Source organism: Canis lupus, chromosome 17, assembly GCF_011100685.1.
Source record: "Canis lupus familiaris isolate Mischka breed German Shepherd chromosome 17, alternate assembly UU_Cfam_GSD_1.0, whole genome shotgun sequence".
In the NCBI taxonomy this organism is placed as follows: Eukaryota; Metazoa; Chordata; class Mammalia; order Carnivora; family Canidae; genus Canis; species Canis lupus.
In genome coordinates this window covers 37,805,586-37,832,611 of record NC_049238.1, presented here as the reverse complement: position 1 = coordinate 37,832,611, position 27,026 = coordinate 37,805,586, and the positions used below count along the sequence as shown (strand labels likewise).

Here is a 27,026-nt window from a genome sequence, read left to right as displayed (position 1 = left end):
TCAATTTCTGGCAGGTGAATGGCCCTCCTGGTGGATTCCTGTCTGCTGAGGTCCCAGGGGAAACAGCTGACACTCCCAACTGCAGCTGAGTGGCGGAGGATCTCCAAATCACGGGAAGAACTGGAGATAGTTCTAAGGGTCTATGGGGTCTCCTGTTTCCAGGCTGATGGTTTAAGACTGTCTAATAATGATTTAAAATAAAGTCACCTTGGGACCCTATGAATTATGCTCTGTGAGAAAATGAAAGCAAAAATCTCGGAGAAGTAGGAACATTCTCTCACAGGAAGAGGAACTAAGAGAATAGGAAAGAAGACTGACAGAATTTTATGCTTCAGGCAATGAGTAAGAGTATGGTAACCCTTTTTTACAGCTTGGAGTGTATCCTGTCATACTTCTCTCTCCTTCCCCAGATAAAGATCAATCGATTGATTGATCGATAGACACACACATGCCATGTGGTATATATGAGACCCTTCATTACAACAGGGACATAACCTGATGATTCTTCATGTGTCTGCTTGATGTTATGTCATATTGAGTCATTTGTGAGAATTGTGTCAACTTCAAATTACCTCCCAACTAAAGTCACTGTCCTCAAACAAAATCCTGGAGAAACCGAAAGTATAGAGTTTATAGTTCTATCAAACCTCAGGTAATTAAAAGCCAAAGTCATACTGAATTGAAAAATAACTGAATATATACAATTCCAGGCATGATTATGCAGAAAAGCTCAGTCTCTATATCTTCTAGGAAATCTTCCAAGAGTAAGATTTTGTACTGAGAGCTTAAGTAGCTCTTGTGTAACGGTGGTATGGAGAAAAAATTCTGAACTCTGTGGAGAGTCTCAGGTGCTCATGGCAAATTGAGATAGAAGTAAGAGTATAATAGTCCAAATACCATAGTTTCTTAGTTGCCACTAAGAAATTAGAATATTTACTTTTCTTATGTTTTCTTCCATGATCCATCTTTTAAGCCAGCCAATGCATCCTTAATCTTCTTCTTGAAAATTCCTGCCTTCCTAATGAATGATGCTAGTGAATGAATTCAGATAGATAAACCACAATAGTGAAGAATATCAGGACAAAGACAAAAAGGAAAATACCAGACAAAATTATAAATGTTAAGGTAGTGTCAAAATATTCATAGCCCATGTTAAATGCAGAAACACATTATTTAACACTATTTGTCAACTCTAGTACAAAAAGGAATCACATTACACATTTTTTAATGTGAAAGTTCAGTGTGTGGATATATGTCTGCAAATTATTAATCTGTCATTTTTTAAGTGTATATCTGTTTTGAAAACTTTTTCCAAATTATTCTTTATAATGTTTGAATTTGGAATATTACTATTTACTACAAACCTTAACATGAAAACTTAAGAAGTCTTTTCTGCTTGGTTGCTTGTCTCATAATTTCTTAAAATTATCTAAAATAACTCAAAAATGCAAAATCTTAGAAACATTATTTCTTGACAGTAAAGGCTTTGAAATTTTCCAGTATGACCTGTACACTGAACAAGTATTCTTAGTTCCAAACAGCAATCTGCGTCTCTACATGTTTACACTCTATTTTGTACCCTGGGCAATAAAACTGACCCCAGCAAAGCTGGACGCTACAACTTCACAGAAAGAATAGCATTTGTAAGGGGTGGAAGCAGAAACTCTGCGAGGTCCAGGTGGGGAACAGGGCTCTAGAGGTCTCTAACCACCATCAACTGAATTAGCAAGGAGTTTTGCAGGTGGATTTTATGGCACTGTTGTCTCTTGCGATAGGCTGTTCATCTGGGTCCAAAAAAATGGAAGTCAGTGTGTGATTTGTGTACCTTGAGAAGATTCTCTTTTTGGTGCAACTATGAGCCCATTATCCTGGGGTCAGAGTGTGTGGGGCGGGAAGTGTGATGCTGTTATACATTCTGTAGATGTTGACCTACAAAGTTTATCAAGCCAGACGCTCAAAGCACAGTGATTTGGTGAAGATGAGACAACCACAGAAGCCTGTGTCCTGGCCAGCCCAAGTGGAAGTTCTTTCTGATAAAAGGCGAGCTTGTTTTTTTTTTTTTTTAATTTTTTTTATTGGAGTTCAATTTTCCAACATATAGCATATAACCCAGTTCTCATCCCATCAAGTGCCCCCCTCGGTGCCCATCACCCAGTCACCCCATCCCCCTGCCCACGTCCCCTTCCACTACCACTTGTTCGTTTCCCAGAGTTAAGAGTTTCTCATGTTCTGTTACCCTCTCTGCTATTTCCCACTCATTTTCTCTCCCTTCCCCTCCATCCCTTTCACTATTTTTTATTTTCCCCAAATGAGTGAGACCATATATGTTTGTCCTTCTCCGAATGACTTATTTCAGTCAGCATAATACCCTCCAGTTCCATCCCTGTTGAAGCAAATAGTGGGTATTTGTGGTTTCTAATGACTGAGTAATATTCCATTGTATACATAGACCACAGTTTCTTTATCCATTCATCTTTCGATGGACACCTAGGGGTGAGCTTGTTTTTTGCATGAGAATTGAGATGAAGACATCCAACATAGGGAGCATCCCCAACTTCAGTTCTGTTGAGTAGATAGATTCTTGGGACTTGTGATTGAAATGGGTCACCTTTTCTAAATATTTGTAAATGGTCACCAGTGGGGGATACTCTTACAAATAATAATCTAGTTTATAGGTAGCTCACATACACCTGTGAATATACTGAATTTCTGACTTTATAAGTTACTAGTCAATCATATGAGCTTCAGGATCTAGATAATCCAAAGCCCTGATCCCTATTTATGAGTGTTCTCATCAGGAAGGAGAGGGAGCATTCTGAGCTCAGGCCCCAATCCCTGAGTTCCTTAGGGAATACAAGGAGGCAAGAGTTTCCCTATATTACCTATGACAGAACTTTAGTGTCGTTCGTTTGAGACCTGGCCTTCCCTTCAATCAATGAGCTTGAGACTTTGAACTGGCTTAGGTCTAGGACCTGAATCAGAAGCAGTGACTTTAGGCTTCAGCTCCCATGACCTAGTGTTTTGCAGTTACAGAAAAGGCACTGGAGTCTGCACATTGACTTAATTTCTACGAATATGTGCTTAAGCATCTACTGCCACAGATGCCTCTTTCCGACAACATTCTGTCCTTGTACATTGTGGAAATTGTACACCTTCTGCCTATGAAGGTCTAGTATGACAAGCTGGCCTGTGCTACTCGCTGACATCCCTGGTCCCAGGCATCGTTCCCTGGAAAGCAGGCTCACGTGGAAGGTAGCATGGGGTACTGGTTGGGGAATGTTCTTGAGATCAGCATCTCTGGAAAGAGAAAGTCTGACTGGGCACAGAGGGAGTTGAGCTGTGATGCAGTAGAATTAAAGCCTAAGTCAACCCCCCCGAAGGACTTGGAGGTGGTAGGTCTCCAGAGAGGAGCCAAAATGGGGCACCTGGGCCAGACCCTTATCCAGGATTTCATCTCTTACCCCCCTGCTGTAGCTTTATTCATGCTTGATCCACCTTCAGAGCAGCTGACCTTTTCATAGTGGATCCTAATTTCTCCCCAGATTTCCTGATTTTCAGTTTTATTTTTGCTCTTTATTGAAAATATGAAGAGTCTATAACTTTAGTTTTCCAATTACTCTAGAAATGTGTTTTATATTAGAGAATTTTTTAACTTTGTTATGGGAAATAAAGTGATGTTTCTCTTGTTTCAGGGAAGATTTCAATCTTGGGGCTATATCTATGCCATGTATGTATTAAAGGAGAATGCCAATACCCCTGCAGACCGTGGAGGTGTCAGTACTCTTGAAGAGACTGGGCACAAAGAACCACGCGGTGGAGGATAAGGAACTCCAGTCCATATAAGCCAGGTGGCTGTCCCTGACCAGCTGTGTCGACGATCCAATGCAATTTCATGATGGAGTTTTCCAAGGACCCAACTCTTGGGTGTGGGTGTGTTCCCAGTTGGCTTCCATGTCCATACTTCATCCTCCACAGCAGGTGCCTGTGGCTCTAGAGGGTGGCTTGGAGGCCCCAGCATTAGAAGGACTAGACCATCAGGAGTATCCTTGTCTAATGGGAGAGATGAAGGGACCGCTCCCCTGACCGTTTTTAAGAAGGGGTTCCCTTGCCTCCCTCCACAGGTGTGATTACTTTACTAGAGAAGCTCACAGAACTGAGAGAAACATCTATTTATGTTTACCAGTTTATTCAAGGATATGATAAAGATAGAGATGAAGAGCTAGATGGCGATACATAGGGTGAGGTCTGGGAGGGTCCTGTGTACAGCAGCTTCTGTCCTCGTGGAGATGGAGTGCATCTCTTTCTCTCTGTGGATTGTTCATCTGTGTGGAAGCTCTCTAAACCTTGCACTCTTGAGACTCGTGGAGGCTTGCTTACCTAGACATGATCGATTATTATCTATGTGTCAAGCCCCTCTCCCCTCACTAGATGGGGGAATGGGGCAGCAAATTCCATGTTTCTAATCCTGGCTTGGTCTTTCTGGTGAGAATAAAAGATGCTCCTAGAGCTTTTATCTCCTAGGATATTATAAGAGTTTTCGGAGCTCTGTCAGGGGCTGGGAGCAGAGACCAATCTCTATATTTTCTAGTATGTCACAGACATAAATCAGGAATTCTGGAGGACCAGCATCCTTTCAGAGACTGGGTGGCCTGGGGTTCCTACTCAAAGGTAGCCAATCCACTATCACATACTCCAGCACACCTAGCAGTGGGTGTTGTAAGGGACACTCAGCCCAGGGCAAGAGGAGCTGTTGGGGAAGTTCTTATAGCAGAGACCTGGACTTCAACTCTTAGCCCTCCTTCCCATTGGACTGCCCGGGAGGAAGGTCTCTTTGGTAACAAATGTATTTGCGTATTTTAGAAAAATCAGGTATGGAATATGAGTGTTATATCTAAAATGAAGAATATTATTTAACTATATAGGTTCTTGTTAGGAAATGAATGAGTTCTGCTTCAATGGGAACTCTGAACCTCCTCCCTTTTTCCTTGAAATAAACTTCTGCTTCTAAGTCCATTTAAGAGAAAGAAAACATTGTTCACAAGTCATGTGAATGTAATCTTTTGTGAGTAAACAGGGAAATTTTACATGGACTCCTCATTTTATAGGAATATAACATCTTTTAAAAGATTCTGTCTCCTGTAGTCCAAATTCTGTTGCTTTACCAAGTGACCTACGGTAAGCCATTCTGCGAATCTTAGAGATTTCTTTTCCTTGTGAAATGAGGACAGAGAATTCAGTAGTTTCTAGGATCCTTTCCTGCCCCCCCCCCCCCAGAAAAATGTGACTTTTAATGCCCAGCAAATATAAGACCTTAAGTACTGTTATCAGAGCCCACTGGTTCTCCATTTTCTATGGTGGAGCTTTATATCCTTCTTCTTACCCACTGCCACCCAAGGAGCACATAAACGGCTTTTCACCTTGCTTTGATAAGTACGATGGGTCTACCATTGACCTGCCTTTAAGTACAAGGGGAGATTATTATGAGCTTCAAACCCCTCCTTGTGTTGAGACAAGAATACTAGGCATCAGCCTCGGGAGGCAGATGTGCTGCGTGTGGTACAGATATGTGCTCAGCCTAACTGACCCAAAAGACAGGTGAGACTCATATATTCATGCCTGGAGCTCAAGAAACTCTCTGAGGCCAGGTTGTAGAATCACAATACTGGCAGTTAAATTTGGAAAATTGATAGCCAGTTCACTTTTTTCTTTTTCTTTTATTTTTTTCCATCCTCATGAGAAAATCCAGCTACTCTTATAGTGACTGAAGATACGTTAGGACAATTAACTCAACCCAGATTTTTCTGATGTTCCAGAAATTCGAGCAGTGGTTTCTAACTGAAGCACAGATTGCAAGATTCTCTAAACAACTAACAGTGCTTAGCATGTCCACCGTTTCAAAATGCCACCTGAATTTTGTTTTATTAAGAGAAAGCTGCAAACCAGCACAGTTGAAAAATATCCCAACTTCCTTTTTTTAATTTGGAGTTGTATTTACATAGTGTCATAGTTCACATTTCCAGTCCAGGAAAGTTGTTTTCTTTGTTGTTGAAATAGTGAATGAGGGAATGAGAGACAATTTTGAAAACAAAATCATTAGAATATATAGTTAACAGGAAAGTCATACGTGAGGTAACCTTCACTGGAGAACGTATTCGGGAGCACGGACTGGCCTCTATGAGTGGAAGCTTAGTGTGCCTGGGGAAATACAGCCTCTTCCATATACTCCCCATGATAGGAGCCAACGAAAGCAGTGGGCTGTGTTTCTATGCAAATAATGAGACTCACACTCTTTTACTCATGCTTGACACTCTTACTTCTTTACCATAAGGAACAAGGCACTAGACTGTTGCTTGAATTTTCTATTATGGCACCTCTGGACACATTTCTTGTCAATTGTATTCTCTTGTCTCTAGGATCTTCCCAGCCTCCCAGTAGGATGGCCCTGAGTTCGTTTTTAGCAGCTAGAATGGGGCAGGGAGGGACCATTGTGTCTGTGTCCAGGTCATGTTGGCCTAGGTTGTCCCCGTGGAGGAAATGACTACAATTGTTTTCAACCATATGCAATACTGTGGCTGAGGTGAAAGAAAGAATAAGAACATGTCTACGTATTGACCGCGCAGTTTCTCTTCCCAGTGCATCTGCTTTGCCCAGGCATCCTTCAGAGTCCTCATCTTGCTGACCTGCTTTTAAGGAATGTTGAGAGAGGAGACAGCTCTAAGAATTCAAGCAGGTTCTAAAGCCTTGCATTCTATCTAACTCCCACTCTGACTCTGGGGTCCCCTGTGGGTTCAGAGACAGTGGACACAGTGCAAATTTCTTCCCAGCCTGGACGTCAGACTGATATGGCTGCAAGTGTTCCTATCTGCAGGACTGACCCTTGTCTCACAGAGCTGCAGTTCTCACACAAACCTCTTCTGAGGGTGATTAGCTGCCCTAGGCTGCCTCCACAGGTTTTGGAGGCAATGCTCTGATTTTGTGAAGACGGGGATTTTTTATTAGAATTACTTGTTCCAGCTTTTTCTAGGTTTTCCTTAAAGATTAGAGCCAATATACTTGGTTTTCTCCCTTTATATTTCTCTCCAAAACAAGGTACCAGGTCATCGCAGACTGCTGTTTCCTTATTTCCCAGTGGCTACTCCCAGATAATTCCCATAAACTACTAGTGTGGAAGTTCTCCAGATTGTGGTTGCAAATTCTTTTGTTTTGTTTTACAGTGACGTAATCATTGTACACTAGAGGGGTTTGGAAATTATTGCTCTTAGGACCGTTTCCATGCTCAGAAGAAAAGAGAATGAGAGCGAGATATGCTTTCTTGGATCTGATCTTCCTACCCTGTCCTCATATCTAAATATATTCTGCAATATTTTCTTTTATCAGTTTAAAGTCATGTTTGAAAATTAGTTTCGTGTATGATGTAAGACAATTGAACTTATTTTTCCCCATGTGGGTTTGACACACTGTCCCAAATATTTATTAAGTAGTTAATTCTTTCTCCAAAACACACACACACACACACACACACAAACACAAACACACACACACGTCTGAACTGAAATGACTACTAAAATCTATTCAAGTCGTGGCACCTCAGTTTGACCAACAGAATGATGCAACAAAGCTTCTACTCTGAGCATTTCCATGACACTTAGAAAAGAGGCAAAACCTTCCTCTTCTCATCAAGTTAAGTGGTAAGTTGTAGGAGCCTGAAGAACAGTTCAGATGTATCTGTAGTTTTCTCAGACTAATGAAAAAGAACAGTGCCAGTGAACCTCATCTGGGCAGAAGGAGAGCAGGATGTGTATGTGGAATGAAGAGGAAAATAAAAGATTCGGGAGGAGCAGACAGGCTAAGAGAAAAGTACATTTCTACCTGAAGCTCCAGTATTTTGCTGTCAAGATGAGGCTGGAACAATGACTGAAGCTGCAAAATACCTGAGCTTTGCTCTCTCTTTCAATGCTGGATGGAGGGGAAAACAAGCAGAGGCGGAAAGGAGAGAGCAAGTGGTTGAGGGAAAGACCCTACTCTGTGTTAAGCAATCTAGCTGATTGATCTTTAGGAGGATTCCAGAAAAGAATGTGGAGAAAAACTTGAACACCTGAAATTGTCCACAGTCTTTACTCTCTCTTCCACTCTTATCCCAGCAACTAAGTTCTCAAGGATTCATTAATCACAACCTATGAGCACACTCAGGCTCAATTCTTGGTGTTGCTGGGGGAAGATAATGATGCAATGTACCCGGATAGTTGGGGGCAAATGAAGAGGACTGCAACTCTACACTATTTTGATAAATAAAAAATTTGGTTGATCAAACACATAAAAATAAATAATGTCCAAGGAAATGACATTTCAGTGAAGGGCTATGTTTACTGAGAATAGCCAACGAGAAGAGACAGCAATCCACAATGCTATAGGGTTTTACACACACTGATAATTGTGTGTAACTTTTACACACAAGTGACTTGTCTTGTAAGGTGGTCCAGCCACCAGTCCTTGATTTTCCAATCTCTCCATGATTTTCGCAGTGTTTTCTCTCCAGCCTTTAGAGTTACATATGGTGTCAAGATCTCAGTGTGTAAAGTGGCAGCAGAACCCCCAAGTCCTCCCGCCCTCCGGCCCCCGAAGAAAGCGACTGGCAAGATCTCCTTGTGTCAGAAAAGCAGGAAGACTTTTATTGTAAAGAACAAAATTTCAGTAGCAGTAGAGTTGGGGGTTGAGAAGTAGGGATGTGGAGGGGAAGTCTTCCAGGTCCTTATTGTAAGCAAGTGTTTCTAACGTCTTTGTGTTTTGAACTCTGTGAGGTCAAATATGATCTATCATGCCCTCTTTAAAAATGTTTAAAAAAAAAAAGAATATCATAGGAATACTAAGGAAACTAATTAAATTCAAATACGAATAATCAAAATTTGAATATTGTGACATGGTAATACGTTATTTATTAATGCATGTAATGTAAGATCCGGTTGCACAAATAAAATTACTGTGGGCCCAGACATTATCCAGTGTGTAAGGAGACAAGTCACACGCTGGGAGAACATATTTGCAAAAACACCTATGACAAAGGCTGTTACCTAAAATTTACAAAGAACACTTAAAACTCAACAGTAAGAAATAATCCAATTAAAAATGGGAAAAGATCTGAACAGACACCGCATCAGAAAGGAGAAGACAGATATGAAACAAGGCACAGAAAAAATGTTCCAAATTTATGCGTTGTTAAGGAAATGCAAACCGGAGATGCTACTCCACACTTACTGTTGTGGCCACAATCTAGATCACAGCTCCAAATGCAAGTGAGCATTTTGAGGGACACAGATTAGCATTCCCTGCTGCTGGAAATGCAAAAAGGAGCAGCCATTTTGGAAAACAGTTTGGCATTTTCTTACAGAACTAAACATACTCTTATCACACAATTCAGCAATCAGACTTTTAGGTATTTACCCTAAGGAGTTGAAAACTTATGTCTACGGAAAAACCTGTACACCAACATATATACAGATTTCTTCATCAGTTTAATACTTGTTGTAACTCACATTTCTTCCCAAGATGAATGGATAAATAAACTATGATGCATCTGGACAATGAAATACTATTCAGCTCAAAAAGGCATAGTCTACGGTCCATAGAAACAGCAAAGTGTTGAGCGGTTGCCAGGGGCTAGAGGGGACGAGGGATGAATAGGTGAAATGGACAGGTAATGGATATGCTTTTAGATAAGGACAGATAAAATTTTTGAGGATTGTTTTAATTGAGATCTACTCAAAGCATACATTTGAGCAGAATATAAATTCAGATTCCTTTTCAGGTAAGACCACATCTGTAAAAAATAATGTATTTGTCTAGTGCTTGAAACCATTTTCAAAATAGTACCAAATTTGTCATTTCCAAAAGAGTATTTAGGCTATCTGGTGTTAAAATGTTACTTTTGGGGAAAAACTTTCACACCACTCTCTACCCTAGCTGTGGTATATGAATTACATTCTATGGTCTACACCTTTCAGGGTGTGTTGTATTCTCAGGACCCACTGTGAGATTCCTTTATTTTGTCTCAGATAAAGGTAATTGAGGCAAATATAAAACTTCTCGATTTAAGTTCTTTGTGTGTGTATGTTGTTTTGTTATTGAAGTATATTTGGAACACAGTGCTATGTTGGTTTAGGTGTGATTTGACATGTCTATGTCATGTTATGTCACCACAAGTGTAATTACCATCTATCCCTACACAACGCTATTACGAAATCCTTGATTATATTCCCTGTGCTGTACCTTTCACCCGTGTGACTAGTTTTTGTTCATTCCATATACCTCCCACTCTCCTTCATGAATTTTTTCCATCCTCCGATCCTCTTTCCCTCTTGCCACCTCCAGTGTGTTCTCTGTATTCATGGGTCTTTTTGCCTTTCTGTTCTGGGGTTCTTGTTTGTTTGTTTGGTTTCTAGATTCTACATATAAATGAAATCGTATGGTATCTGTCTTTCTTTGTCTGACTTATTCCACTTAACATTAGACTCTCTGTGACTTTTCATGTTGTTGCAAATAACAAGATGTCTTTTTTATGGCAGAGTAATATTCCAGTGTATATAAATAAGTATGTGGGGTGTGTGTGAGTGTGTGTGTGTATCACTACTTTTTAACAGAATTAGGACCTCATATCTGCTTGAATTTACAAAGTTTATTTGTATAATAAATAAAGAGCTTGAACAAACAATTGTACTAATTGTTCTCAGCCATATTTCCTGTGGGGATAGCACATATAATGCTATCCAGAGAACACAGTAATAGAGCAATTAGTGTAATGAGAAAGAAGAAATTCAGAGACTGGGGAAAAAAATGAATACTGAACGGTACTGAATATCTCCTGTCAAAAAACTATAACAATTTTGTTTGCGTCAAAATGTATTTGACTTGGATTGTCACAAATATGCCTCAATTTTCTGACTCTCAGGCTCTCTAAATGTAATAACCAAACACAAGGAGAGAGGGGTGGGGATGAGATACAAGGGAGCTCTCCCTCCAGCCTATTGCTCAGAGAGCACTTGCATCACCTCCGTTCTTGAGCTGCTTCTGCCCCGCGAAGGCTGCTGCAGCTGATGGGGCTGTAACATGGGCCAGAGCACTCAGCTGCACATTACTGCCCTGGGTTCTCCAACATCTGCCACTGACGCCAACTCAGACAATCTGCGGCGCCTGCTCCCCACTCAAGGAACACATTGGGCAGTGCTGACAGGCCAAACAGAGAGGTTTGTGTTCAGGGCTGAACCACTGTGGGAGGAGCTTGTATACCTTGCCCGCAGTAATAAACTCCAGCATCGTCAGCCTCCACTCTGCTGATTCTCAGGGTGAAATCTGTCCCTGACCCGCTGCCACTGAACCTGTCTGGGACCCCAGGGTCTCTGTTGGAAACCAAGTTGATCAGGCGCTGTGGAGACTGGCCTGGCTTCTGTCGGAACCAAAACAAATAGGTGTTCCCGTTACTGTGCAGGAGGCTCTGACTGGCCTTGCAGGAGATGGAGGCAGTCTCTCCAGGGCTGACGGACAGGGACAGTGGGGTCTGTGTCATGACGATATCCCCACTGGATCCTAAAATAATGAGAGATAAGTACAAGTTGTGTTAGAAACAGTATAAGACATTTCAATCATTTTGGGTTTTGTATATTTTAGGCTAAATCATATTTTGATTTTGATTTATGTTTTAAATCTATTCAATTATCATGGAAAACCTAAGATAGCAAGACACAGAGTGGCTTCTTTCTTCTTTAGCATCTTACTAAAGTATTGTTTAAAAGGTACGAATACCTTTTAGTTTCTTCTTAATTCTCACAGTCTAAAAATTAAATTCCTCTCATTGGAGGGCAATCTCCCGCATGCACAGAATACACAGGGAGAGAAACAGCACCAGGGGAGCTCACCATCCATGCCCCCATGTCTTTCCTCATCCCCGCCCTGTCCTTACCTGGGATCCAGAGCATCAGCAGCCCCAGGAGCTGAGAAGGGAACCTCATCTTGAGAAGCTGAGCTGAGGAGCCCTAGTAAGTAAAGACAAGCCTAGAGCTGACCTTTATCTCAGACTTTCAAGGGAAGGTCCTCCCCAGGGGACAATATGCAAATCCCCTGGTGGGTGTGGCAGAGTGGAAAGAGGCACAGGCAGGTGCAGGTCCCTCTCCTGCCAGTGTAGTAGCTTAAAAGGTCTTCTGTGCTGGGAGGAAAGCTAACAGAGACAAATTCTTTACTGCCTGAGTAAGAAGAAGGATCGAACTGAGAAAGTCAGGATCTGTGGGAAGACAGTGCTCAGAGTCCTGCCCTTCTGTGAAACCAGCAGGGACCCGAAGGTGTAGTGGCCAGTGTCAAATTCTGGCTGGTGAATGGCCCTCCTGGTGGATTCCTGTCTGCTAATGTCCCAGGGGAAACAGTTGACACTCCCAACTGCAGCTGAGTGGCGGAGGATCTCCAAATCACGGGAAGAACTGGAGATAGTTCTAGGGTCTATGGGGTCTCCTGTTTCCAGGCTGATGGTTTAAGACTGTCTAATAATGATTTAAAATAAACTCACCTTGGGACCCTGTGAATTACACTCTATGAGAAAATGAAAGCAAAAAACTCGAAGAAGTAGGAACATTCTCTCACAGGAAGAGAACTAAGAGAATAGGAAAGAAGACTGACAGAATTTTATGCTTCAGGCAATGAGTATGATTTGTGGTAACCCTTTTTTACAGTTTGGAGTGTATTCTGTCATACTTGTCTCTCCCTCCCCAGATAAAGATAGTTAGATTGATCCTTCGATCGATAGACACACACATGCCATGTGGTATATATGAGACCCTTCATTACAACAGGGACATAACCTGATGATTCTTCATGTGTCCGCTTGACGTTATGTCGTTATGTCATATTGAGTCATTTGTGAGAATTGTGTTAACTTCAAATTACCTCCCAACTAAAGTCACTGTCCTCAAACAAAATCCTGGAGAAACTGAAGCATAGAGTTTATAGTTCTTTGAATCGCAGGTAATTAAAAGCCAAATCATACTGAATTGAAAAATAACTGAATATATACAATTCCAGGCATGATTATGGACAAAAACTCAGGCTCTGTATCTCCTAGGAAATCTTTCAAGAGTAAGATTTTGTAAAGTGAGTGGAATAGCTATTGTGTAAAAATGCTATGGAGAGCAAATCCTGAACTCTGTGGAGAATCTCAGGTGCTCATAGCAAATTGAGATAGAAGTAAGAGTATAATAGCCCAAATCCCATAATTTCTTAGTTGTCACTTTATTTAGTTTTTCTTGTTTTCTTCCTTGATCCATCTTATAAGCTAGCCAATGCAATCCTGAATCTTTCTCTTGATATTTCCAACCTTCCTAATGAAAGCTGCTAGTGAATGAATTCAGAAAGATAAGCCACAATAATGAAAAATTACAGGACAAATCAAAAGGAAAATACAAGACAATTTTATAAATCTCAAGGTGAGTGTCAAAACTATTCATTACCCATGTTAAATGAAGAAATACATTAAGTATCACTTTTTTGTCAACTGTACTACAAAAGGAATCACATTATACATTTTTTAATGTGAAAGCTCAGTGTGGATATATGGCTGCAAATTATTCATCTGTCATTTTTTTTACTGTGTATCAGTGTTGAAATGTTTTTTTTCCGAATTAATTTTTAGAATGTTTGAATTTGGAATATACTATTTGCTATAAAACTTAACATGAAAACTTAAATCTTTTCTGCTTGGTTGCTTGTCTCATACTTTCTTGCCCTAATATATCTCAAAAATGCAAGATCTTAGAAAAATTCTTTCTTAATAGTAAAGGCTTTGAAATTTTCCTATATGACCTGTAGACTGAATGAAGAGTATTCCTAGTTCCAAACAGGAATCCACGATCTGCATGTTTACACTCTATTTTGTACCCTGGATAATAAAACTGACCCCAGCAAAGCTGGATGCTACAACCTCACAGAAAGAATAGCATTTGTAAGGGGTGTAAGAAGAAACTCTGTGAGGTCCAGGTGGGAAACAGGGCCCTAGAAGTCTCTAAGATAACCACCATCAACTGAATTAGGAAGGAGTTTTGCAGGTGGACTTTATTGCACTTTTGTCTCTGTGTGTGAGGCTGTTCTTCTGGGTCCAAAAAAGTGGAAGCCAGTGTGTGATTTGTGTACCTAGAGAAGTTTTTCTTGTTGGTGCAACCATGAGCCCACTATCCTGGGGTCAGAGTGTGTGGGGTGGGAAGTGTGATGGTGTTATACATTCTGTAATCTATAAATTTGATCTATAAATTTGATCTATAAATTTTATCAAGCCAGACACCTCAAACTATGGTGCTTTGGTGAAGATGAGACAAACACAGAGGACTGTGTCCCTACTAGCCCAAATGGAAGTTCTTTCTGATAAAAGGTGAGCTTGTGTTTTTCATGAGAACTGAGATCAAGACATCCAGCAGAGGGAGCATCCCCAACTTCAGTTCTGTTGAGTAGATTCTTGGGACTTGTGATTGAAATGGGTCACCTTTTCTAAATATTTGTAAATGGTTACTACTGAGTGATAAATGTACAGATAAATAAGTAGTTTATAGGTAGCTCACATATACCTGTGAATATATTGATCTTCTGGCTTTATAAGGCAATTCTCAACCATGTAAGCTTAAAATGACCTGGATAATCCAAAGCCCTGATCTCTATTTATGAGTATTCTCATCACGGAGGAGAGGGAGCATTCTGAACTCAGGCCCTGATCCCTGATACCCTAGGGAAAACAAGGAGGCAAAAATTTCTCTATATATCTATGACAAAACTTCAGTTTCCTTCATTTGAGACTTAGCCTTCCCTTCAATCAACGAGCTTGAGACTTTGAACTGGCTTAGGTTTAGGTCCTGCGTCAGAAGCAGTGACTTTAGACTTCGGCTCCCCCAATCTAGAGTTTGCAGTTACAGAGGCAAAATACACTAAGTGTCTGCACGTTGAATAATTTCTACTAATACGTACTTAAGCATCTAGTGCCACAGATGCCTCTTTCGGACCACATGCTGTCCTTGTACATTTTGGAAATTGTACACTTTCTGCCTATGAAGATTCATATGACAAGCTGGCCTGTGCTACTTGCTGACATCCTTGGTCCCAGGCATCGTTCCCTGGAAAGCAGGCTCACGAGTGAGGCAGCATGGGGACACTGGTTGGGGAATGTTCTTGAGGTCAGTGTCTCTGGAAAGAGAAAGCAGGATTGGGCACATGAGGGAGTTGAGCAGAATGCAGTAGAATTAAAGCCAAAGCCGATAGCCCAGGGGGACCCAGAGCTGGTAGGTCTCCAGAGAGAAGCCAAATTGGGGCACCTGGGCCAGACCCTTATCCAGGATTTCATCTCTTACATACCTGCTGTACCTTTATTCATGCTTGATTTACTTTCAGAGAAGCTGATCTTTTCATATTTCTCCCCAGATTTCCTCAATTACAGTTTTATTTTTGCTCTTTCTTGAACGTATGAAGAGTCTATAACATTATTTTTGTCAATACCCTAGAAATGTGTTTTATATTAGACAATTTTTTAACCTTGTTACGGAAAAGAAAGAAATTTTTAGCCTGTTTTCAGGGAAGATTTCAACCTTGGGGCTATCTCCATCCCACGTGTGTACTTAAGAAGAATGCTAACACCCCTGCAGACTGTGGAGGTGTCACCGCTCTTGCAGAGACTGGGCACAAAGAACCACCTGGTGGAGGAGAAGGAACTCCAGTCCATATAAGCCAGGTGGCTGTCCCTGACCAGCTATGTAGCCAACCCCAGGCAATTTAATGATGGGGTTTCCCAAGAACCCAGTCTCTTGGGTATGGGTCTGCTCCCAGTTGGCTTCCATGTCCATACTTCATCCTCCACAGCAGCTGCCTGTGGCCCTAGAATGTGGCCTGGAGGCCTCAGCTTGACAGGACTAGCCCATCAGGAGTCTCCTTCAAAATGGGAGAGATGAAGGGATGGCTCCCCTGACCATTTGTAGGAGCGGGTTCCCTTACCTCCCTCCAAGAGGTGTGATTGCTTTGCTAGAGAAGCTCACAGAACTGAGAGAAACACCTATTTATGTTTATCAGTTTCTTAAAGGATATGATAAAGATACAGATGAAGAGCTAGATGGAGATACATAGGATGAGGTCTGGGAGGGTCCTGTGTACAGCAGCTTCTGTCCTCGTGGAGATGGAGTGCATCTCTTTCTCTCTGTGGATTGTTCATCTGTGTGGAAGCTCTCTAAACCTTGCACTCTTGAGACTCGTGGAGGCTTGCTTACCTAGACATGATCGATTATTATCTATGTGTCAAGCCCCTCTCCCCTCACTAGATGGGGGAATGGGGCAGCAAATTCCATGTTTCTAATCCTGGCTTGGTCTTTCTGGTGACCAGTGCCCATCCTGGAGCCCATTTGGGGGCATCTTCACAGAATAAAAGATGCTCCTAGAGCTTTTATCTCCTAGGAAATTATAAGGGTTTTCAGAGCTCTGTCAGGGGCTGGGAGCAGAGACCAATCTCTATATTTTCTAGTATCTCACAGACATAAATCAAGATTTCTGGAGGACCACCATCCTTTCAGAAGCTGTGGGGACTGCGGTTCCCACTCAAAGGTAGCCAATCCCCTATCACATACTCCAGCACACCAAGCAGTGGGTGTTGTAAAGGACACTCAGCCCAGGGCAAGAAAGAGCTGTTGGGGAAGTTCTTATAGCAGAGACCTGGACTTTAACTCTTAGCCCTCCTTCCCTTTGGACTGCTCAGGATGAAATGGCTTCCCCAGGCCCGTTGCTCACTTTGAGGTCCTTTTGGTAACAAATGTATTTGCCTATTTTAGAAAAATCAAATAGAGAATATGAGTGTTATATCTAAAATGAAGAATATTAATTGAACTATATAGGTTCTTATTAGGAAATGAGTGAGTTCTTCTTTGAAGGGAACTCTGAGCCTCCTCCCTTTTTTCTTGAAATAAACTTCTGCTTCTAAAGTCCAGTTAAGAGAAAGAAAAAGGTTGTTCAAAAGTCACGTGAATGTCATCTTCTGTGAGTAAACAGAGAAACTTTACATGGACTCCTCATTTTTAGGAATATAACATCTTTTAAAAGATTCTGTCTCCTGTAAGCCAAATTCTGTTGCTTTACCAAATGACCTATGGTACGCAATTCTGAACCTAAGAGATTCCTTTTTCCCTTGTGGAATGAGGACAGAGAATTCAGTAGTTTCTAGGATCCTTTTCTGCCCCCCCACCCCCACGCCTGCCAGGGAACATGTGACTCTTAATGTCCAACAAATGTAAGTTCCTTAAGTACTGTCATCAGAGCCCACAAGTTCTCCATTTTCTATGGTGGAGCTTTATATCCTTCTTCTTACCCACTGCCACCCAAGGAGCACATAAATGGCTTTTCAACTTGCTTTGATATCTATGATTTGTCTGACATTTGACCTACCTTTAAGGACAAGGGGAGGCTATTCTGATCGTCAAGCCCCTCCTTGTGTTGAGTCAAGAATACTAGGTATCAGCCTCAGGAGGTTTTGTGTGTAGTGCAGGAATATGCTCAGCATAACTGACCCAAAAGACAGGTGAAACACATATTCATGCCTGGAGCTCAAGAAACTCTCTGAGGCCAGGTTGTAGAATCACAATACTGGCAGTTAAATTTGGAAAATTGATAGCCAGCGGTTCTTTTCTTTTTCTTTCTTTTTTCCACCCTCATGAGATACATCCGCTAGTGAAGATACTTAGAGTGATTGAAGATACTTTATGACTATTCCCTAAATCCAGATTTTTCTGATGTTCCAGAAATTCGAGCAGTGGTTTCTAACTGAAGCACAGATTGCAAGATTCTCTAAACAACCAACAGTGCTTAGCATGTCCACCGTTTCAAAATGCCACCTGAATTTTGTTTTATTAAGAGAAAGCTGCAAACCAGCACAGTTGAAAAATATCCCAACTTCCTTTTTTAATTTGGAATTGTATTTACATAGTGTCATAGTTCACATTTCCAGTCTAGGAATGTTGTTTTCTTTGTTGTTGAAATAGTGAATGAGGGAATGAGAGACAATTTTGAAAACAAAATCATTAGAATATATAGTTCAACAGGAAAATCATACGTGAGGTAACCTTCACTGGAGAACGTATTCGGGAGCACGAACTGGCCTCTGTGAGTGGAAGCTTAGTGTGCCTGGGGAAATACAGCCTCTTCCACATACTCCCCATGATAGGAGCCAACGAAAGCAGTGGGCTGTGTTTCTATGCAAATGAGACTCACACTCCTTACTCATGCTTGACACTCTTATTTCTTTACCATAAGGACCAAGGCACTAGACTGTTGCTTGAATTTTCTATTATGACACCTCTGGATACATTTCTTGTTCATTGTATTCTCTTGTCTCTAGGATCCTCCCAGCCTCCCAGTAGGATGGCCCTGAGTTCATTTGTAGCAGCTAGAATGGGGCAGGGAGGGGCCATTGTGTCTGTGTCCAGGTCATGTTGGCCTAGGTTGTCCCCGTGGAGGAAATGACTATAATTGTTTTCAACCATATGCAATACTGTGGCTGAGGTGAAAGAAGGAAAAAGAACATGTCTGGGTACTGACCACACAGTTTCTGCTCCCAGTGCATCTGCTTTGCCCAGGCATCTTCAGAGTCCTTACCTTGCTGAGGTGCTATTAATGAATTTTTGGGAGAGGAGACAGCTCTAAGAATTCAAGCAGGTTCTAAAGCCTTGCATCTTATCTAACCTCCCACTCTGACCTCTGGAGTCCCCTGTGGATTCAGGGACAGCGGACATGCTGCAGATACCTCACCCAGCCCGGATGTCAGGCTGATATGGCTGCAAGTCTTCCTGTCTGCAGGACTGATGTTTCTCCCACTGTGCTGCAGTCCTTACACACTCCCTCTCTGAGGGCCACTAGCTGCCCTAGGTTGCTTCCCCAGGTTTTGGAGGCAATGCTCTGATTTTCTTAAGATGGTGATTTTTATTACAAATGCTGTTTTCTATGTTTTATTTGAAGATTAGAGTCAACATGCTTGATGTTTTCCTATTATATTTCTCTTTCCAAAAGGAACGTCCAAGTTATTCATTGCAACTTCCTTATTCCCCAGTGGTTATCCCATGGTGATTCTTATTAAATATGTGTGTTGGTCTCAAGATTGTTTTTTCATTTTGCAGTGCCCTAATAATTGTAATTTGGGAGGGTTGATTTGACATAACTGCTCTTAGGACCCTTTCCATGCCAGAAGAAAAGAGAATGAGCACAAGACATGCTTTCCTGGGTACGATGTTCCTACCTTGTACTCCTATCTCAATATATTCTACTACATACTTTGTAAGTTTATAGTTTTTGTAGAGGAGTGCCTGAGTGATACATTTGTTTAATTTCTAACTGGTTTTGGCTTGGGTGGTGATCTCAGGGTTTTGAGATGAAGCCCTGCATGGGGTCCTACCCAGAGAATGGGGTCTACATGTTACTCTCTCTTCCTTTCCCTCTGCCTCTTCCTCCCCCACTCTCCAAAATAAATATGTCTTTAAAAAAAGTGTTACTTATTTGATAAATGACTTTTGTGGGCATTGTAGAAAGTTGATTTCATTTTTCCTATATAGGAATGACACAGTTCCTTACAATTATTTATGAAGTAGTTAATCTTTATCTAGTGTGTGCACACCCATGTACACATACACACCTGCAGTGAAATGACTACAACAATTCATCCAAGTTTGACTGTTTGACTCAATAGAATTAAGCAACAAAAGTTTTTACTTTCAGCGTTTCCTTGAAACTTAGGAATGAGACAAAATTTTCTTCCCATCAAGATAAATGATAACTTATCAGAAGCCTGAAGAGCAACTCAGATGTACCCATAGATTTGGCTGATGAAAATATAACAGTACCAGTGGAACATCATCTGGGCAGAGGAGAGCAGGATGGGTCTTCAGAGAGAAGAGAAAATAAAAGATTCAAAGGAGCAGACAGGCCAGGACAAAAGTGCTGGTACACTGCCACCAGAAGCTCTAGTACTTTTCTGTCAGGACCAGGCTGCAACAATGCCTGAGCTTTGCTGTCTCCTCCAACACTAGATGGAGAGGAAACAAGCAGAAGTGGAAGGGAGAGAGCAGGCGATTGGGGGAAAGAGTTTGCTCTTTATTAGGCAGTCTAGTTGATTGATCATTAAGAGGATTCCAGAAAAGAACGTGGAGACAAACTTGAACATCTTAGATTGTCCACAGCCCACACTGTCTCTTCCACTCTTATCCCAATAATAAGTTCTCAAGGATTCATAAATCACAACCTATGAGCATAATCAGGCTCAATTCTGGGGTGATTCTGGGGGAAGGTAATGATACAATGTACCCAGATAGGTTGGAAGGAATGAAAAGGAACTCTACAATACTTTGACAAATAAAAGACTTAGTTGATCAAACACATACAAAATAAATAATCAAAAAGGAAATGACATTTCAATGAAGTGATATATTTACTAAGAAGAGCCAAGGAGAAGAGGCAGCAATTCATGACACAATAGGGTTTACAGAAGTCACTTCTCCTGTAAGGTGGTCCAGCCACCAGCCCTAAATTTTCCATGTATCCCAGCCATTTTGGAAGTGCCTTCTCTCTAGAACTTAGTGTTATGTATGGAGTAAGATCTCACCATGTAAACTGACAGCAGAACTCCTCCATGACTCCAGCTCTGCTCCATAGAAAGGTACAGGTGGGATCTCCCTGTGTCAGACAAGCAGAAAAAATTTGTATTGCAGATCGTAAATTTCAGTGGGGCAAGGGACAGGTCTCCCAGGTCCTGTTTCTATTAAAGGTTCTTAAATCTCTGTGCATGGAATCTCTGTGGAGTCAGACAAAATCTTTGATGTTTTCTCACGAAAATGTTTTTAAAAGCAAAAAATAAAAAAAGGAATAGGTGGAAGCTATAAATACAAACATAAAATTTTTTAATTAGTGATTTAATAATATATCCTATATTAATGTATGAAATAAGGAAATCTGGTTGCAAAAAAACAAATTATTCTGTGACAGATATTCTCCAGGGTATAAGGAGATTAGTCTCAGACTGAGAGAAAATATTTGCAAAAACACATCTGAGAAGGGGAGGTGGGTGCAGGGAGGGGGTAACTGGGTGACAGGCATTAAGGGGGGCACATGAGCACTGGGTGTTATACTATATGTTGGCAAATTGAATTTAAATAAAACAAAAAAAATGTTCTATGAAAAAAGCCACATCTGACCAAGGACTATTATTTAACGTTTACAAAGAACACTTAAAACTCAACAATAAGAAACAATCCAATTAAAAAATGGGCAAAGAGCTGAACAGATACCTCATCAGAAAATAGAAGATGGATATCAAACAGGCATATGAAAGATGTTCAACATTATGTGTCATTAAAGAAATTTTAATCAGAGATGCTACTACACACCTATTGTAGTGGCCAAAATCCAGAACACAGACAGCTCCAAATGCTGATGAGGATGTTGAGGAACACAAAGTAGTATTCCCTGCTGGTGGAAATGCAAAAAAGGAGCAGCCATTTTGAAAAAACAATTTGGCATTTTCTTACAGAACTAAATGTACTCTTATCACACAATTCAGCGATCAGACTTTTTGGTATTTACCCAAGGAAGTTATGTCCATAGAAAAAACTTGCACACCAATGTACATAGTAGATTTACTCATAATTTGTAAAACTTGTATGTAATCAAGATGTCGGTCCCAAGGCAAATGGATAAATAAACCATGATGCATCCAGACAATGAGATATTATTCGGCTCAAAAAGGCATACTCTACCTTCCATGGAGACAGCAAAAAGTTCAGTGGTTGTCAGGGGTTAGAGGGGAATAGGCAAAACACAGAAGAGTTTTTGGACATTGTACATTTGTCCAAACCCATAGAATTATCAACACCTAGAGTGAACTATACTGTAAACTGGACATTTGGGATGATAATGATGCATCAGTGTAGGTTTATTGGTTGTAACAAACATATTACTCAGGAAAGGATGTTGATGATGATGGGGGGCTGTGCATATGTGGATGAAGGTAGTATATGGAATTATCTGAATTCTGATTACATATACCATGGTTCTAATATTTTGGGATAAGCAATTTTAGGAAATAAATGAACTTTATTACTCAACCTGGAACAGGATCATGTTGTTCTGTAGACTGAATCATTCTTTTATTTCTATCACACCATGTAATTGACATGACCCCAAATTGGGTCAGAGATAATTTTTTAGCACTATTTTATTTTATTTTATTTCTTTTGAAATACAGAATTTTATTTAGAAACTGTGTCAAGTAGGGAAAAAAAAACCAAACCCTCTCAAGAAAGACCATGTGGAAAATGGGTTCCCAATAAAATGGAATTTTAGGGCAACAAAAGTCTAAAAGGCCACAAGAGACAAATAGCACCACTGTTACTTGAACAATGGCTAGTTACCTGCATTTTTTGGCATTGTTAATCACTGAAGCTGAGTTCTCCTCTGAATTCCACACAGAGCACACCCAACACAACAATATTATCATAAAATATCTGCTTTCTACACACATTTTAGGACAAGCTACCACCAGGAACAAATCAGTACAAATATATCAGGGGTTGAACAATCTCAGTAGTGGGTGACACACATTTTGCAGAATTCTGCTAAACAAAGGAACTGAATAGTCTAGGGGCAAAGCAATTGAGGAAGAGTAAAGGAATGAACTATTTTAAAAATTAATAATTCAGACACAGTACTGTATGTACCTTCTGGAAAAGAAAATTAACATTTAGTAACACGCTAACAAATTTTATCTCCAAAGAGATTAGTGCACTGGCAAAGTATTCAGATAAAGGTGGAGGGTGATGGGACAGCAGTACCAACAACACCCAATCTTGCAGATTCCATGGTAGCGATGGCCTTCACTGGTCACTCTGTTTGCCAGAGGTTCAGAAAGAACTTGCAGCATGAGCACCTGCCTGCTGAACTTACACTCTAGGCAGCAAACTTTAAGGAGCCAAAGAGGAGTCCTCAGTGGACAAGAGGAGCAGAGAAGAAAAACATGTTCAGTGTAAACTTAAAAGACAGTAAAATGGGACATGACCCCCACTCAAATCCCAGAGATGTCAGCAAGTTCCCCAAAGTAGCTGGTAAAAACTGGACCCACCTCATTTCTCAAAAAGCACAATACATAGAAATTTCAGGGATAATTGGAAAAATCATCAGAGAATTGTTCAATGAAATTCAAGCACTTCAACTCAAACATCTCTGGGCTGAAACATGCCCTCTATTCATCCAGACAACAACCCCTCTTGCTTCTTAAAGCAGGGATATGATTGGTCAAGGACACTAAATGGCTTTTCGGAGCTACTTTTTAAACTTCCCTTTTGGGTCAAGGTCTAGGGCTCTGAGGATTCAAGCAGCCCTGCAGGCCAGTGCACAGCAGATTCCAAAGCTCCAGAGGCCTAGCCCTTCCTTCCCAGACACCATGTCAAACACCTAAAATCTCCGGTCATGTTACAGTTTATATTTTGAGATATGGAAGAGATATTTTAAATTCTCTTAAGGCACTTATTTATTTAAACATTCTCTGCTGAGATTTCATACCAGCTTAACATTCAGTCTTCACATTTCTCTACTGGGGACTCCACCTCAGTGTGTGACATATAAGCACCTTCTCCAGCAGTGTTACCAGCATCCACATAGTGAGTCCCGTGTTCCCCAGGTGACCCAACTAGATGATAATACTGCTCTGCTACAGGGTAAAAGCTCCTAACTCAAACTCATGGGGAAAGGGGTGACACTTCTGTAAAGCGCCCTTTAAGAAGAGGTACTATTTGCTGAGGAAAAGAAACCAGTGAGTATTCTAAGGATAATAAAAGAGGGTATTTTACAGTTAAGAACATGATTTGGAGAGAAGCATTCAGATGTTGCTCTGCTGGTCCAGGCTGTTAATACTCCTCCTGTTCCTCCTGCGGACCCCCTTCAGCAGGTATCACAAAGCCTTGGTGTGTGGCATAGAGAATATCCACGATCCTCTGCAGTACAAGATTGTTTTCTCCCTCATTCTCCTGGCAGATCAAGTCAATGTTCCTTAGCTTTCCGAAGTAGAAATCTCTTTCTTTTTCCAAGTCTTTGATGGTGAGTTTCAAAACGTTGACCTGCTGAATCAACACAGCCACTTGGCCATCCCCCTTGCCCATGCCCACAACAGGATTCTTTTGCACCCCACACTGGCCAGCCTTAAGGGTTGTGGTAGTTCTGTGTGTCCCAGTGGGCCTCTGGGGAGCCGACTGGCTAGGGCTGAGGGGTTTCTTCAGTTTGTTCAGAGCTGGAGTAACGAGGGAGGGAGCCACTGCAGTTTCTTGGCCTCGTCTGGCAGCTACTGGGTCATAGTCTGTCCCATCATAGTTGGCATCAAAAAACTTCCTGAACCACTGAACAAATTCAAAATTGTCTTGAAACTTCCCTTTTACTAATTTGTCCACAGGAATGATTTTGTCAACACCCATTCTCTTAAAGCCTGCTTGTAGTATTTTGAAGTTCTGGATGTATTCATGCTCTAGCTTAGCCCGAAATTTCACTTTCTTCAAGGCAATGCAGCCAGGGAACAGGATGTCCATAAACTGACAGTAGGCCGCACCTGAGCACAGCTGTTCGAGCTTTGTCAGATTCAGCCGCAGGGACTCATTGATCCAGGCCAGCATGTCATGTCGACTTCTGTTTTCACTGGTGACTGACGTTGAGTAGACATTCACTGCCATCTTCCAGTCTTGGCAGGCCGGCGTCCACTGCCTGCGTTGGGGACTTCGGTTCCATCTTCATCCTAGTCAAACCGCCCGCCCACGCGATGACCTCACACGCACCCCACCCCCACCTCCACCCCACGTTATGCAGCGACGGACCATTAAGCACTCTTTTAATTGAGATCTACTCAAAGCATATCATTTCTATCCATTTTCAAGAAAGCATGCAATTCTGATTCCTTTTCAGGTAACACCATGTTCTATAAAAATAATGTATTTTATTCATCATTCTCAGTCATATTTCCTGAGGGAATAGCAAGTGTGGAATGCTATCCAGAGAACATGATAATGGAGTAATTATTGTAACTGGAAAAGGAGAAGTTAAGAGAGTGTGAAAATAAGCACTAATAAATTCTGAATGATACCCAAGTATTATCCTTTTGGAAATATAACCACATTTCTTTGCTCCAAAATGTATTCAACTTCCAATGTTACAAATATGCCTCAATATTCTGATTCTCGGGCTGACTAAATGTAGTTGACCGAAGCACACAAGGCAGGGAGGGTCGGGATGAGATACAAGTGAGCTCTCCCTCCAGCCTGTTGCTCAGAGAGCACTTGCATCACCTCAGTTTTTGAGCTGCTTCTGCCCCGCGAAGGCTGCTGCAGCTGATGGGGCTGTAACATGGTCCAGAGCTCTCAGCTGCACATTACTGCCCTGGGTTCTCCAGCATCTGCCACTGACGCCAACTCAGACACTCTGCGGCGCCTGCTCCCCACTCAAGGAACACATTTACAGACTGGTGACAGGCCACAGAGGTTTGTGTTCAGGGCTGAACCACTGTGGGAGGAGAGTGTGTACCTTGCCCGCAGTAATAAACTCCAGCATCGTCAGCCTCCACTCTGCTGATCTTCAGGGTGAAATCTGTCCCTGACCCGCTGCCACTGAACCTGTCTGACACGCCAGTGAAGTGGTTGGACACCCTATAGATCAGGCCCTGGGGAGACTGGCCTGGCTTCTGCATGTACCAATCCAAATAGGTGTTCCCATTACTGTGCAGGAGGCTCTGATTGGCCCTGCAGGAGATGGAGGCCGTCTCTCCAGGGCTGACAGACAGGGACAGTGGGGTCTGTGTCATGACGATATCTCCGCTGGATCCTAGGTAAGGAGAGACAAGGACAAGGGTCAAACATTATGAGCTATTTTATGATTTTGTGTTTTATATATTTTAGGCTAAATCATTTTGATTTATGATTCATACTCCAAATATATCTAGTTTCTATGGATAACTCCAAAATTGCAAAGGGCTAAATAGACTCTTTCTTTTTCAAAATCTCAAAAAGCACAGTTTATTATTCTTTTCAGTTTCTTCTTAATTTTCATAGGTCTAAAAATTAAATTCCCCTCATTGGAGGGCAATCTCCCCCATGCACAGAATACACAGGGAGAGAAACAGCACCAGGGGAGCTCACCATCCACGCCCCCATGTCTTTCCTCATCCCTGCCCTGTCCTTACCTGGGATCCAGAGCATCAGCAGCCCCAGGAGCTGAGATGGGAACCTCATCTTGAGAAGCTGAGCTGAGGAGCCCCAGTAAGTAAAGACAAGCCTAGAGCTGACCTTTATCTCAGACTTTCAAGGGAAGGTCCTCCCCAGGGGACAATATGCAGATCCCCTGGTGGGTGTGGCAGAGTGGAAAGAGGCACAGGCAGGTGCAGGTCCCTCTCCTGCCAGTGTAGTAGCTTAAAAGGTCTTCTGTGCTGGGAGGAAAGCTAACAGAGACAAATTCTTTACTGCCTGAGTAGAAAGAAGGATCGAACTGAGAAAGTGAGGATCTGTGGGAAGACAGTGCTCAGAGTCCTGCCCTTCTGTGAAACCAGCAGGGACCTGAAGGTGTAGTGGCCAGTGTCAATTTCTGGCAGGTGAAAGGCCCTCCTGGTGGATTCCTGTCTGCTAAGGTCCCAGGGGAAACAGCTGACACTCCCAACTGCAGCTGAGTGGCAGAGGATCTCCAAATCACGGGAAGAACTGGGGTTAGTTCTAGGGTCTCTGCGGTCTCCTGTTTCCAGACTGATGGTTTAAGACTGTCTAATAATGATTTAAAATAAACTCACCCTGGGACCTTGTGAATTATGCTCTATGAGAAAATGAAAGTAAAAACATCCTGTCAAGGAGGAAGAGTCATACTTACAGGAGGAGAACTAATAGTCACATGGAAGAGAATAGGAAAGAAGACAGAATTTTATGCCTCAGGCAATGAGTATGATTTGTGGTAACTCTTTTTCCTCTCTGGAGTGT

General features: G+C 41.6%; 1 protein-coding gene, 1 pseudogene and 2 gene segments (V, D, J or C); all 4 read right to left on the bottom strand.

Moving 5' to 3' along the window:
- LOC608379 overlaps positions 1–27,026 on the bottom strand; it is a 345,452-nt gene that overhangs the window by 227,782 nt on the left and 90,644 nt on the right.
- Positions 11,265–12,111, bottom strand: LOC119877170 (annotated as a pseudogene).
- Positions 14,985–24,834, bottom strand: LOC102152964 (microtubule-associated protein RP/EB family member 1-like). 3 transcript variants are annotated; one of them, XR_005372437.1, is made up of 3 exons: positions 23,590–24,834; positions 20,639–20,709; positions 14,985–15,201 (listed from the first exon to the last, which is right to left on the bottom strand). XR_005372437.1 is itself a non-coding variant. In XM_038561498.1 (1 exon), exon 1 carries the CDS (start codon positions 24,744–24,746, stop codon positions 23,934–23,936), a length of 813 nt encoding a protein of 270 aa, XP_038417426.1. In that variant the 5' UTR covers positions 24,747–24,834; the 3' UTR covers positions 22,776–23,933. The 3 variants fall into 3 exon arrangements, 1 of the variants encoding a protein (XP_038417426.1); XR_005372438.1 differs by having other exon boundaries at positions 14,986–15,201; positions 23,877–24,834; XM_038561498.1 differs by lacking the exons at positions 14,985–15,201; positions 20,639–20,709 and having other exon boundaries at positions 22,776–24,834.
- On the bottom strand, positions 25,578–26,374 carry LOC608379. The segment is given in 2 exon segments: positions 25,578–25,887; positions 26,246–26,374. Coding segments are annotated over 2 exon segments (224 nt in total).

Excerpts from the sequence above, each read along its gene's own strand:
- LOC102152964 (XM_038561498.1), bottom strand. The coding sequence starts at position 24,746 with ATGGCAGTGAATGTCTACTCAACGTCAGTCACCAGTGAAAACAGAAGT.